Source organism: Danio rerio, chromosome 22 (genome assembly GCF_049306965.1).
Source record: "Danio rerio strain Tuebingen ecotype United States chromosome 22, GRCz12tu, whole genome shotgun sequence".
Taxonomy (NCBI): domain Eukaryota; kingdom Metazoa; phylum Chordata; class Actinopteri; order Cypriniformes; family Danionidae; genus Danio; species Danio rerio.
The window spans coordinates 21,714,373-21,727,170 of record NC_133197.1 but is presented as its reverse complement, the minus strand read 5'-3'; the positions used below and the strand labels follow the sequence as shown (position 1 = coordinate 21,727,170).

At 36.9% G+C, this 12,798-nt stretch overlaps 1 protein-coding gene across 5 annotated transcripts in view; it reads left to right on the top strand.

Annotated features, from left to right (window-relative positions):
* The window catches only part of gna11a (guanine nucleotide binding protein (G protein), alpha 11a (Gq class)), a 49,822-nt gene that overhangs the window by 24,177 nt on the left and 12,847 nt on the right, over positions 1 to 12,798 (top strand). Inside the window, exons 2-5 of one of the 5 annotated variants that reach the window (NM_001045036.2) lie at positions 4,380 to 4,558; positions 4,920 to 5,074; positions 7,240 to 7,368; positions 7,660 to 7,788. In NM_001045036.2, the coding sequence (NP_001038501.1) occupies positions 4,380 to 4,558; positions 4,920 to 5,074; positions 7,240 to 7,368; positions 7,660 to 7,788 (592 nt within the window). Of the gene's footprint in view, positions 1 to 545; positions 615 to 4,373; positions 4,559 to 4,919; positions 5,075 to 7,239; positions 7,789 to 12,798 lie in introns of those variants that run through there. The other 4 variants (XR_012397433.1, XM_005170474.5, XM_005170475.6 and 1 more) reach the window with 4 other exon arrangements.

Genomic DNA, 12,798 nt, shown 5'->3' with positions numbered 1-12,798 from the left:
ATTGATGGGAAATTGAACCCGCATTGCCCAAATGAGCTCATTATATATTAATGTATACCATATTTGTTTTTATAAATTCTCAAAGATTTCTAAAGCCTGGTGATGTGATTAACTTTTATGTAATTTTATTCAGCGGCTTCAATTTAGATTTAAGAAAAGTAATAAAAAATTTGTGAAGTAATTTTGCTTGGTGCTTATTGCTATTTTGTTTTGTTGCACATATTTATTCATATAAATTTATTATTCATAATTTATTCACATATCATTTATTTACATTAAGTTTGCCCTAATTGTTTGAATAAATATCCCATGCCAGATCCTTTAAAAAGCGCATTTGTTTTCGTCTAAATATTTTTCAGATGCCACATTACTTTAATGCTCAAAGGTTTAGTTCACCCAAGAATTGTTAATTGTCGTCCAGTACTACTACTACTACTACACTTGTTTCAAACCAGTTTGACTTTCTTTCTTTGTGTTGTACACAAAGAAAAATACGCTGACGAATTTTGGAAAAAACATTTATGAGCCATTGACTTATTTGGTTCCTACTGTGGATGTAAATGGCGTTCTTCAGAATATTTCAGAACATCCCATTCAGATTCGAAGACAACAAGGTGAGCGCATCAGAGAAATTCTTAACCTTTAGAACCACTTGAAGATGAGTAAATAGTAAAGTTTCATTTTTTGGTGAACTATCCCTTTAAATACAATGAATTTTGAACGTGATGTGATCTTCGTGCAAAAATCCTGTTTGCTTACCACAAGGAAGCTCTTATAAATCCATGTGAGATTAATGGACCTCCGTTCACCTTTCATTCTTTTTTAATTGTTGTCCCTCTTGTTTGTTTAAATAAAAGGCAGTTGTCAAGGATGTCAATGCTCAAATTGTATGTGTGTCAAGATATAAAACCTGCGGAGCTGGTTATCATACCAATCGGAGCACGACTTTCTCAACTGTTGACTCTGTATTGTCAAGATGGTGATAAATGCTGAAAACTGGAAGAGTAACTCGACTTGTTTTTCCCCCTGCCGGTCCAAGACCTCCCAAGCTTCCAGGGAAGTGGTATTGTTGAACTTTGGGGATGAAACATTTTTACTGCCTTGAGTCATCAGGAGCAGAGTAATACTCGAGGAGACGCTGCTGTTTATAGAGTTTCTGTTTTAAAATGCTGCAGTGTTCGTTTATATGTTGTCGGATTAGATCATGAAGTTAAGCATGTAAGAGTTTGTATCACCTCCTGCAAACATCTAAAAAAATGCTGTAGTTTTATTTGTGTGGCAGGGAGTATTGTATACAGAATTAAGCGGGTTGCACACTGGATACGGTGCACCATGGCTTGTAGAATTATAAACATAGATTTTCATAAGGGTATGCACACTGTATGCCATTTATTTGCATTGATAACTGTAAAGGCGGGATGTACCAAGCAGCTTTTTATAAGAGTCAAGTCTGTTCCTCCAAACGTGAATGCAATATTGGCTTACAGAATTAAAAACTTTTATAAATATTATTATTTAAATGTTATTTACATGGCTCTTAAAGCTGATTTATACATCTGCATCAAGCGCATGCGTATGCTCCGGCGCAAGGGCATAGAGCAAGCTTTGTGATTGGTTGGCTTGGTAGCTGTGACCAGTGTGGACGGGACTGAACTCGTTTAAGCGAGTGTTTTCAAGTATTGAGTTTGTTGAAGTAGCTCTATGGAAACTTTTGTTTTGTGTTTACCTTATGATTAATGTTGTTGCACGTCTGTTGTAGTTTTAGCTACTTGTACAGTAAGAAAGCGTTCAGAAAAAACAAAACATCACGAAGAAACACGACATTGAGGAACGTAAAAACCTTCCGCTACCTAGCATTTCGGAAGTGTTGTTGCAGAGCAACACAAGCAGCTCGCAGAAGTATAAATGCACAACTACACGCAAAGCAGGCACTGTGGGTCACACAGATCACTCCACGTAGAATTATAAACAATAGGGATATTGTAAATACCGTCATACCGCAATAGCCATTTCTTTCAATATTACCGTGGTTGTGACTCAGTAAAATCATAGATCTTTTGGTAAAAAGTTTGCTCAGGCAAATGGAGCGAACAGGAGGTAGCAGAAACTACAATTCCAATCAGCCCAGGCGTGGCCATCATCCTTTGCGGTCTGTTGTCGCTACAGATCCAGTAATGGTCGAACCTAAAGTGGGTTTTTAATCGGATGTGTGGAAGCATTTCTGTTTCTCTCTGAAAAGAAACGAAAAAGGAGAAAAGGTGACAGAAAAAAATGGTATGCTGGCACTGCCAGACTGTGCTGAAATAGAAGTCGGGGAATACGACTAACATGATGGGAATTCTTTTAGTCAAGAGGACAGCAGAACACAGCACACTGCTCAGATTGATGGAGACATTGACTTGTAACGCTAAGAGACCTTTATCTCACTCATGGCTTGTCCTTTCGAGTGGTGGTTTTTTTACATGGTTTAGTATTTTTTGTTATCAAAATTTAATAATTGAAGTTCCTGTTTAAAACTTAACAGGTAGATCATTTGTATGTCATTGATCTGTTCAGTGTTCAGGTAACCTGAACATTCTAGCACTTTTTTTGAGTCTCTTCAATAGTTTTGTTTTTCCTTTAAATTATTCAATAAATACCGTACCGTGCCATTCATACCGAGGTATTACCGTATCGTAAAATTTTGAGACCGTTACATCCCTGATAAACAAGGCTTTAGTATACAAAACTAAAGTACGAGTGAATTCATACAAATTAGCCACTAAATTGACAAAAGGTAAAATAGTTATGTTTCTTCTTGAGATTAGGCTTGCTGATCGAGCAACTTTTTCGTGTTTTCATTGACAATTTTATCTAATTGTAATGGTTTGTTTTTGGGACAATTTTGAATTTCCACATCCAGCGCAGAGCCTTGGGGATCAGGGAGAGTCTGGCTTGAGCTCCCCCCTCGTCTTTTTTTTTTTTTTTACCTCCTATCAGGGTGAAGATATTCAAAAACGGCAGAGTATGCGTAGTCGGCGCCAATGTTTTTGGTAGTTTCCTTCGTGATTGTACGCCACAGTCTACTTTGTTTACAGGTTGTGTGTTTGGGTAATGGATTGTGATCCAAGTTGAGAGCCAACCGAACCATTAATAACCTTTTTTGAGGCTTCTTATTGGCCAGCATGGCTTTACGGTTATGATTATATCGCCACCTTTTTCTTTGGCGTGCTCTTGACTGTGCTTCTTATAGGGCGTTTTTGTGTTTTAATATATAATGTGTATAGTTCAATTAGCTTATTTAACAAGTTCATAAGTTGATACGGCTAAATACTGATAACATCTGAAAATTGGCCCCAGCTAGTTAACTAGCCAACCATTAAAACATTTGTTACATTTAATTTAATGCATTTACATTTTCCATGATCGCCATGACCCACAGCACATGCCTTGCGCAAAGTCGTGCATTTATACGTCTGTGTGCTGTTTGTGTTGCTCTGCAATAACAATTCCAGAATGCTAGCTGGCAGTAAGTTGTGCTATGTTCCTCTGTCTTGAGTTTCTTTGCAGGTCTTTTGTTTATTGAACGCTACCTTTGTACAAGTAGCTAAAACTTGATCATTTTGAGGTGGGAACCAGAGTACGTTCAATAAATTTAATCATAAGGTAAACAAACAAACAAAAGTTTCCATCTGGAGCTCCTTCAACAGACTCGGCACTTGTAAACACTCGCTCCATTGGGCTCGCGGCTCTCAGCACCGCCCACACTCGTCAAAGTTACCGAGCTGACCAATCACAGAGCTTGCGCTATGAGTTGTTGCAACATGTAGTTAAAGTTTTTGAGAGGTGCGCGTCAACGTCAGCCATGGTGAGGGCTAAGCAACCACGTGAATGCTGCGCCGCACCATACGCATGTGCTTGACGCAGAAGTATAAATCAGCCTGTAGTACACAATATAACTAACTACAGAAGAAGCCAGCATCAATTTATCTAAATTCTTTGAATTTTTAAGTGGTATGCTAATGGTCTAATCCGATTGAATGATCTATGCTATGCTAAGCTAAAAGTGCTTCCATCAGACTTGCAGATCAGCTGGACGCTTTATGAACTGAATTTTAATGAATATTTTGCGCAAAAAATGTGGCGTTTAACTGCTAAAACATTCTCCAATAAACTTTTGTTTATAAATGTTTTAGTTTATGTAATCTTAAAGTTTTGTACAATAAAGAAAATCTGTAGTAGTGTTGCTACCTTTAAGGTTGCAAAGGCTTTTAATGCATCTATTTTTAATTTGGATTTATTTAATTTGAAAAACTATTTATTAACTAACGACAATATCCAAACATCAGATAATAACCCTCTTTTTTAACACCTGTGTCTGTTTTGCTCCTCAGGGACAGGCGAGAGCGGCAAGAGTACGTTCATCAAACAGATGCGCATCATTCACGGGACGGGCTACACCGACGAGGACAAGCGCGGTTACACCAAACTCGTCTACCAGAACATCTTCACCTCCATGCAGGCAATGATCCGCGCCACCGAGCACCTCAAGATCCCATTCAGATTCGAAGACAACAAGGTGAGCGCTGCACACTTACAATCCCAGCCCTTATCATCGCTTTGATGCGCGTCAAGATGCAAATCAAACCCAGATAGGCCATAAACGTGGCTATAAAAAGCACTACAAGGCTCGCCTGTAAATTTTATTGCTGTCACACCACGGTGAGCTGTCTTTTGTACAGGATTATGGTTAATTATTCCCATGTTTAGTTTTTTTTTGCTTTTAAAGAATCAGTTAATATTTCCTAAAGAAGATCCTTAAAGTTTAACTCCACACGACTTGTGGCCTAGTTGGTTGCGAACTGCTCTGGAAGTCATTAGTATTACACAGCTGTCAAGTCGTAAAATGGGTTGTGTTTTTATTGTGTCTTTATCTGCAGAAAAACGCTCTGCTGGTGCGAGAGGTCGATGTCGAGAAGGTTTGCTCTTTTGAACAGCCCTATGTTGCTGCAATTAATAAGCTCTGGATGGATCCGGGCATCCAGGAAGCATACGACCGCAGGCGAGAGTACCAGCTCTCTGACTCCACTAAATAGTAAGTGTGTGTGTGTGTGTGTCGTCATTTGCTGCTTTTAGGTTTATTGCTTTTAAAATGAGTCTTTGAATCTCTTTTTGAGGTCAGTTTATGTGTCTGAAAGCATGTCATAGATGGGCAAGTACTGTTTTAAAAGGACATTTCACCCAAAAATTACCTAATTATATAATTAGTCTAAACTTTCAGTTCATTAAAGATTTATAAAGTGATAACTGGATCAAACACAAGTCTTTGAGGGTCAAACAATGAAACAAAGTTGCCTTAAATGGCAAATATTCATTTTTGGGCCACCTATAACTTAAAAGGGATAGTTCACCCAAAAATTAAAAAAAAACTCTATTCACCATCAAGTGGTTGCAAATCTTTGTGTTTTGTTGACAAAAGAAGATATTTTGAAGCATGTTGAAACCTGTCATCCATAATAGGAAAAACATTGATATAAATAATAGGAAAAAAAGATGGTGTAGAATTGTTTAGATTATAATTTTTTGTTTTTAAAAAACAAAAGCTCAAATGGGTTTGGAGGAGAAAGTGGAGGAAAAATAAATAATAGCAATGACATTTTCATTATTTGGGTGAACTCTCCTTTTAAGGCCCATTCACACTAATAAAGATAACTATGTGTCCACACCAATGGCCAATAATGTTCAATGTGCTGTTTTGTATTGTTGCTTTAATGGCTTAAGCTCTTTAACATTAAGATTCATCAGCTGGGAAAAAAAATCTCAAAATAATTCAAACTTGATTATTTATCTGTGTCTTGTTTGTGGTTTAGTTGAGTTGTAAATTAGTTTCACTATTCTCGTGACACTTAAAGACTGTTAAAACTATATAGTTATAGTTGTTGACACTACTGTGAATGGGCATTTACAATCTCTTTGTTGTTGTTGTTAAAAATTGTGTAATTAGATCATCACACCCACACTGAATTTATTTATTGGATTTGTGTTCAATATCTTCCGAACTTGAATTTTTGTAGAACACAAAAGACAACATTTTTAAGAATCCATTGCATTGAATCAATAGTAAGCAGTGTCTGTCATGATGCAAAAATAAATCCTTAATCCTTAAAGAAACCAGTTATTTTTGCAGTTTCTTCTCAAGACAATAACAGGAAAAAAGGCAGAATCGTTTATCTTATTTACCTTTTTTCATTCTGGTTACCTTTATTTTTGTAAAGAGTAAACTGTTTAAGTGAATAAAAATGATCAAGTGGATATATGAATGTCAATCAGTTTTATACTACCTGACAAAAGTCTTGTCGTCGATCCCAGTTGTAAGAGCAACAAGTATTAACTTGACTTCTAGTTGATCATTTGGAAAAGTGGCAGAAGGTACATTTTTCAGATGAATCATCTGTTGAACTGCATCCCAATCATCACAAACACTGCAGAAGACCTATTGGAACCTGCATGGACCCAAGATTTTCATAGAAATCAGTCAAGTTTGGTGATGAAAAAATCATGGTTTGGGGTTTCATTTAGTATGGGGGTGTGCGAGAGATCTGCTGAGTGGATGGCAACATCAACAGCCCGAGGAATCAAGACATTGTTGACAATTATTGAGCGTGTCTGGAGTAAGATGGAGGAGGCATTGAAGATGAATCCAAAGAATCTTAATGAACTCTGGGAGTCCTGCAAGAACACTTTCTTTGCCATTCCAGATGACTTTGTTATTGAGTTATTTGAGTCATTGCAGAGATGTATGGATGCAGTCCTACACGCTCATGGGAGTTATACAACAATATTAATTCTTTGTCCACTGGAGCATGACTTTATATTCTATACTGTACATTATTTATGTTAAGTGACAAGACTTTTGTCTAAGCAAAGTCAGACTTTATTGTCCTAATTAAATAATTAAAAATCAAGACATGGTCATATTTTATTTTGGTAAATTAGGCGTAATCTAGAGGCCTTTGCCTTTTATGTTAGCCACTTTTGATATCAAATTAAGTAGAAGTCAAGTTATTATTTGCTGTTTCTATAACTTGGATGAGGGACAAGACTTTTTTTTTAGTTAGTGTAGTTTATACATAAATATTTTAAATCTTCTTTTTTTTTTTTCAACTCTATCTGGAAAATATAAAAATGGGCAAATTCCGTGTGGGTCTGACTGTATATTTCTGTATATACACGTGTACATTTACTCTGTTCGTCCCACAGCTACCTTAACGATTTAGAGCGTATATCATCTCGGGGATACATGCCCACCCAGCAGGATGTACTGAGGGTCCGAGTGCCCACAACTGGCATCATAGAGTATCCCTTTGATCTGGAGAATATAATCTTCAGGTATCGGCAATCCACGGCACACAATTCCTGCCGCTGCTGTTTCCTGACCTTTAACCTGCTGCTGCAACTGCACTGCTGCCTTCCCTGATCGCATTCTCACCTTTGTTGTTGTTGTTTATTTGCAACTTTTTTTTTTTTTTTTTGAGGTGCTCTGAGTAAGCAGAAGGTTGTAGGGTCGCATCTCTGGATCCTGAGTGTGGCGTTCCTTTTCTGAAGCTTTTTAATGGATCTGCTGCCATGCTTGATTCTTTCTTTTCTTCCTTTTCTCTCCCCGTTTCTCCTTGTCTCTAGCTATCTAAGTGATTTGGAGCGTATCTCAGACCCGTCGTATCTGCCGACTCAGCAAGACGTGCTTAGGGTTCGCATCCCTACCACAGGGATTATCGAATATCCCTTCGACTTGCAAAGCATCATTTTCAGGTAGATCCTAATGTCGGAGAGGACTAATTCTCCACCGGTTTGAATGTCTTGATGTTTGTAGCTTTGATCTTGGCCAGATGAACGAATGTGTTTTGATCCATTGTGATGTTGTTAATGGCTGTTCATTTCCTTTTTAATCATTAACCTCTTTGCGTCAATAACTTCATTAACAATCATGCATTTTAGTTTTTGTCTTTTTTATGCATATAATATTCTGGGTTCTGTGAAATTTGTTTAACCGTAAGGGGGTCTTGCTTATCCTAATCAAAGCCAGGTTCTTGGGTCGAATTTAAGTAGAAAAACTGAGGGGTGTCAACAGCTTTCGTGCAATAATAATTTTTATGAATTGTATGTACAATATTATATTTTTATTTCATATAAAATAATCTTATCAGATAGCCTACTATGTTAGCTGTGCAATCTGACACAATGACACAAATCATAAAAATGAAGCTTCTTTATTTTGGTCTCTTGACAAGACAATATCTGAAACAGATCTTAAATGGTAGGGATTGAGCCAATGGAAGGTTGTGTGACTTATTTAACAAACTTATTTTCTTAAGTCGTGTAAAACAAAAAATTACAAACTGAAATAAGTATAGTTTGATTATATGGTTTGGAATTGGATGTTTTATGAGATCATTTACATTTTGTTGTGATTTAATTTGCATTTAAGCTATATTATAGTTTATTATACATTCAGCTAAATGGGTGCTTGCCAAAGAAATTCAAAAGTACTTGACTTTTTAGTTTTTTGTTCTCGTTTTGTTTTGATTATAAGATGTTTTAAAAATGCTTGAATTTTTTTTACAAAAGACACTTAATAAGGTCAGATTAAGATAGAAAATGAGCATCCCATGCATTTCCAACAAACTCAAAACACTGGGAAAGAAACTCAACACAGTAGAATATAGAAATCACACTGCCTGCTAACATTTTTGGAAGTGTAGACAGACAGAACACGGAAGTATATAACATGTAAATAAGCGGGCTGATTTTGACATTAATCCGGATAAATTTGAAGACGGTGTCTAAAAACGCTCCATGTCCGAACTATTGTTTTCAAATTTTTTTTCATCCACACTAAAAGACTGAAAACGCGTTTATGTACCATGCATGCAAACAATCATAAGACGCTTTTACCCGTGTAGTATTTGCTTGCCATTTATTTACTTACCATCTATAAAATGTTGCTGCAAAATGTCGCAACTGTCGTCTTCTTCCGCCGCTGAACAGCTCCCAGTAAACATTCCATGTCCTTTGAAGAGAGACAATATGAAGCATGTGTTAACAGATATTAGTCATTAATAAAACTCTCAAAACGTGCGGCATCCACAACATCTGCTTTACGACGTCCTCCACTATGTTAGCTGAATTGGTAACAACTATGTCAAATGACTAAAATGCGTCATCGTTTTCAAAAACCTAAGTTTTTTCAATACTTTGGAGTTTTCAAAAAAGATGCGATTCTGTTTCCTAAAAATCTTCGAGTGGACGGAAGGCCAAATTGGAGAGAAAAATGCATTTTTAAACAAAAAAATTATTAGTGTGGACATGACCTGAGGGAAGTGCTGACTGTAGTGCTCGCAGGTCAGCAATATGAGGTGAACTTTTACCTGTCATTTAGATGAACTCTTTTGCATTACTGACTTGAAACTTGTGAATGTGAGTACAGAATAACTCTGTGTACAATATTCCTCAGTAAGTTAAGCAGTCAGTTGTGTAGTGCTACAACCTCCGAAGATAGACACTGTCCCCCAATTACCAATGTGACACCAATTGTACAGATTTCAATTTAGTATTTAATTTATTATTCCTTCTTTTTTACTATTAATTTCTTTACAATATCACAGTGGCTAAGTAGTTAGCACTGTCACCTCACTGCAGGAAAGTTGCTAGTTCAAGTCCCGGCTGGGCCAGTTGGCTTTTGTTTGTGAAGTTTTCATGTTCTCTCCCTGTTCACGTGGGTTTCCTCTGTGTTCTATCTCCCCACCCCAGCATAGTCCAAAAACATGCGATATAGGTGAATTGAATAAACGAAATTGAATAAACTACAGTGTATGAGAGCATGTGTGAATGTGAGAGTGTTGTGTGTTTCCCAATACTGTGTTGCAGCTGAAAGGGCATCTGCTGCATAAAACATGCACTGCAGAAAACATGCCGGTTCATTCCGCTGTGGTGACTTCTGACAAATAAGGGAATAAGTGGAGGAAAAATGAATGAATGAATATCGCTCCCAAGCAGCCTCCCACTGGGATCTAGTGCCTGCTTCATGAGAAATATATTTAAGGGCTGCTGTGTTACATTTATTAAAAATTAAAGTGGAAAAATATATAATTCCATCTAGGAACAAATCATGAATTGGGGTCATAAAATCACAAGTCTGGTTGTATCTTCTAGTCAGAAGCTAACACTTGTAAAGAAGAAAAATCCCACACCTGACTGTAAATGAACACTTCTGGAAAAAAAGAAAAGATACACGCATCACCCCAGCTGAAAGGAGTTAAAAATATCAGCAAAAATACAATGTTTGGCATTTCTACTCAATTTAACAAGGTCCAAGTAAATAAAAAAAAGTAAATGTTTATTTATTATAACCATTTTGTTTTTTTTTTCTGTCATAACTACCTATTTAAATACCTAAACCATTCAGAAAGTGAAATAGATTTTGATTTTTTTTTTCACTCCTAGTAATGCCAGGCCTAGGTACCATCACAAAATTAAATTCAGCAAAAATCAGTTTTAATCATTTGTATTAAAAATAATAATTGTATTCTTCATTCTTTGACAATAGCTACACAAAAGCTCAGAGTCCAGAACGCCAACTAGATCACACACACAGCTGAGCATTAGCACACAGCCAGGAGTTTCAGCTCAGGACTATGAAGGGGAGGGGGGGACGATTACGAACAGCAGGTGATGCACCAACAACAAGCCCCTTCACAACCCCCCTGTTCAGATGAGATGAGAGAGAAAGCCTCTGAAGAGAGCCAATCACAAAAGCCCACCAATCGATTGAAAGCCAGCGTGTCAAACCCCTCCTACGCACACCGATGCCAAAAATAACTTCACTCTTAACATGAAGAAAAAAATCTCCCTCAATGTTTATTGAGAATTTCAAACAAACACTCACTTCCAAACAACTGCGAACGGTGGCTAGGTCACATTCCATCTAAATTATGGTGCGTTTTTTTTTTTTTTATGGGTCGCATATTATTACATGCAGATGAACTGTAGAGGGTGTGTTATGCAATACAGGTGAAGTGTTTCGGTTAAAGCCATTCAATTCAAGTTTATTTGTATTGCACTTTTTTATGATGCAAAACATTTCAAAGCAGTTTTACAAACAATTAAGGGTAACGTGGTTATTATAGCTTACTGTTCAAATAATGCCCGTATTGCAGAAGTGTAATCATGCATGTAATGACAGTATTCAAGCAGAATGAACGTGACTAAGGTGTTAAATGAATACATTCTGTGATCATGATTGTGGTGTTGGATCATTTCTTATCTAAAACCGATCTGGTATAATTTCTAGCTACCTGGATCCAGATGTAGAAACATAATGCAATTGGACACAAATCAGTGTAGCTACTTTTCATGACATTTTGAGCAAAATATCTAGTAATATGTCATCCGGTACATTATTTGGATGCTTCCTTAATGAAATACATCTTTAATCTCGATTTAAATTCAGTATATCTGTAGACTTTTTTTCAGAGATTTCCGAGCCAAGTTTTAAAACACTCGTCTTGCTTTTGTGTTTTTTGCTAGAAGTCTTGAGATTTGCAACCTTAAAGGACTAGTTCACCCAAAAATGAAAATGACCCCATAATTTACTTCAAGCTGTCCTCTGCTTGTAGGCCTTTTTTTTCCTCTTTCAGACAGACACAATAGTTTTTAATTTTATCTTGCTCTTCCATGCTGTATAAGGTCCTGATCACACCAAATGCGCTTGTTGCATTGAGAGGTGCATCTTTTGAATAGTTTTCTAATGGCTGCAAGCATTTTTGCACTACTTATGGGCCTTGCACGCCTCGCATTTAACCGCCTGCTGCACCTTGTGCTTTTGCCATTGCACACTGTGCGCCCGCAGTTAAAAAAAATCCACTCTGAACAGAAAAAACGCATTACGCCAGTCACGTCTTTTTCATTTTCCAATCAAATGAAATCAGAGGCGGGGTTTCCATTGAGTTGACAGCAGAGTTTGTGTTGTCACAACGACTACAAAGACTTTAAAAAATAGAGGAGACACTTGTGGTCGCTGTTTTGAGTTATCCGAAGCTTCACATATCTTAAATATCACCATATTATTCAGTATTACAATTGTAACCGTATCAACAGCAATGATCGCACACAACATGCCGCTTATTCAGTCGTTGCCTATTAACATAAAACACAGTGCATTTCTTTTCTTTTTTCTTGTCAACAAAAACTGCAGTGTGATGCACTTCGCGTTTTTACAATGGAAAATTGCGTTCTGTGTGATCTTTGCTGGTTTTTGCTAGAAGTCCCGAGTTTTCCAACCTTAAAGGACTAGTTCACCCATAAATGAAAATTACCACAATTTTTTTACCATGTTTCTTAAGCCATGTAATTTTTTAATGTAATTTATGTAATTTTTTTAGATGAACAGTGTTGTTTTAATTTTATCCTGCTTTACTCTATAAGGCCTATATCACACCCAATGCACTTTTTGCATTAGAGGCCGACACAATCTCACGGCAATTCGTAACTTTTTGATTGGGTGGCTAATTCATATAAATTTGTACGATCTAATTTGTACAATTTAGTACGATTTGCTCATCACACAATGGCGGTTGGGGTTTGGGTGCCACACCTCCTATTTAAAGTCATACATTTTCATACGACTGAACTCGTACGAATTAGCCACTAAACTGAAAAAACGTAAAATACATAAGTTTCCTCGTGAGATCAGGCTGGAGAGGTGCATCTTTTGAATGGTTTTCTAATGGCCGGCAACATTTTGCGTGTTGCTTATGGGCCTTG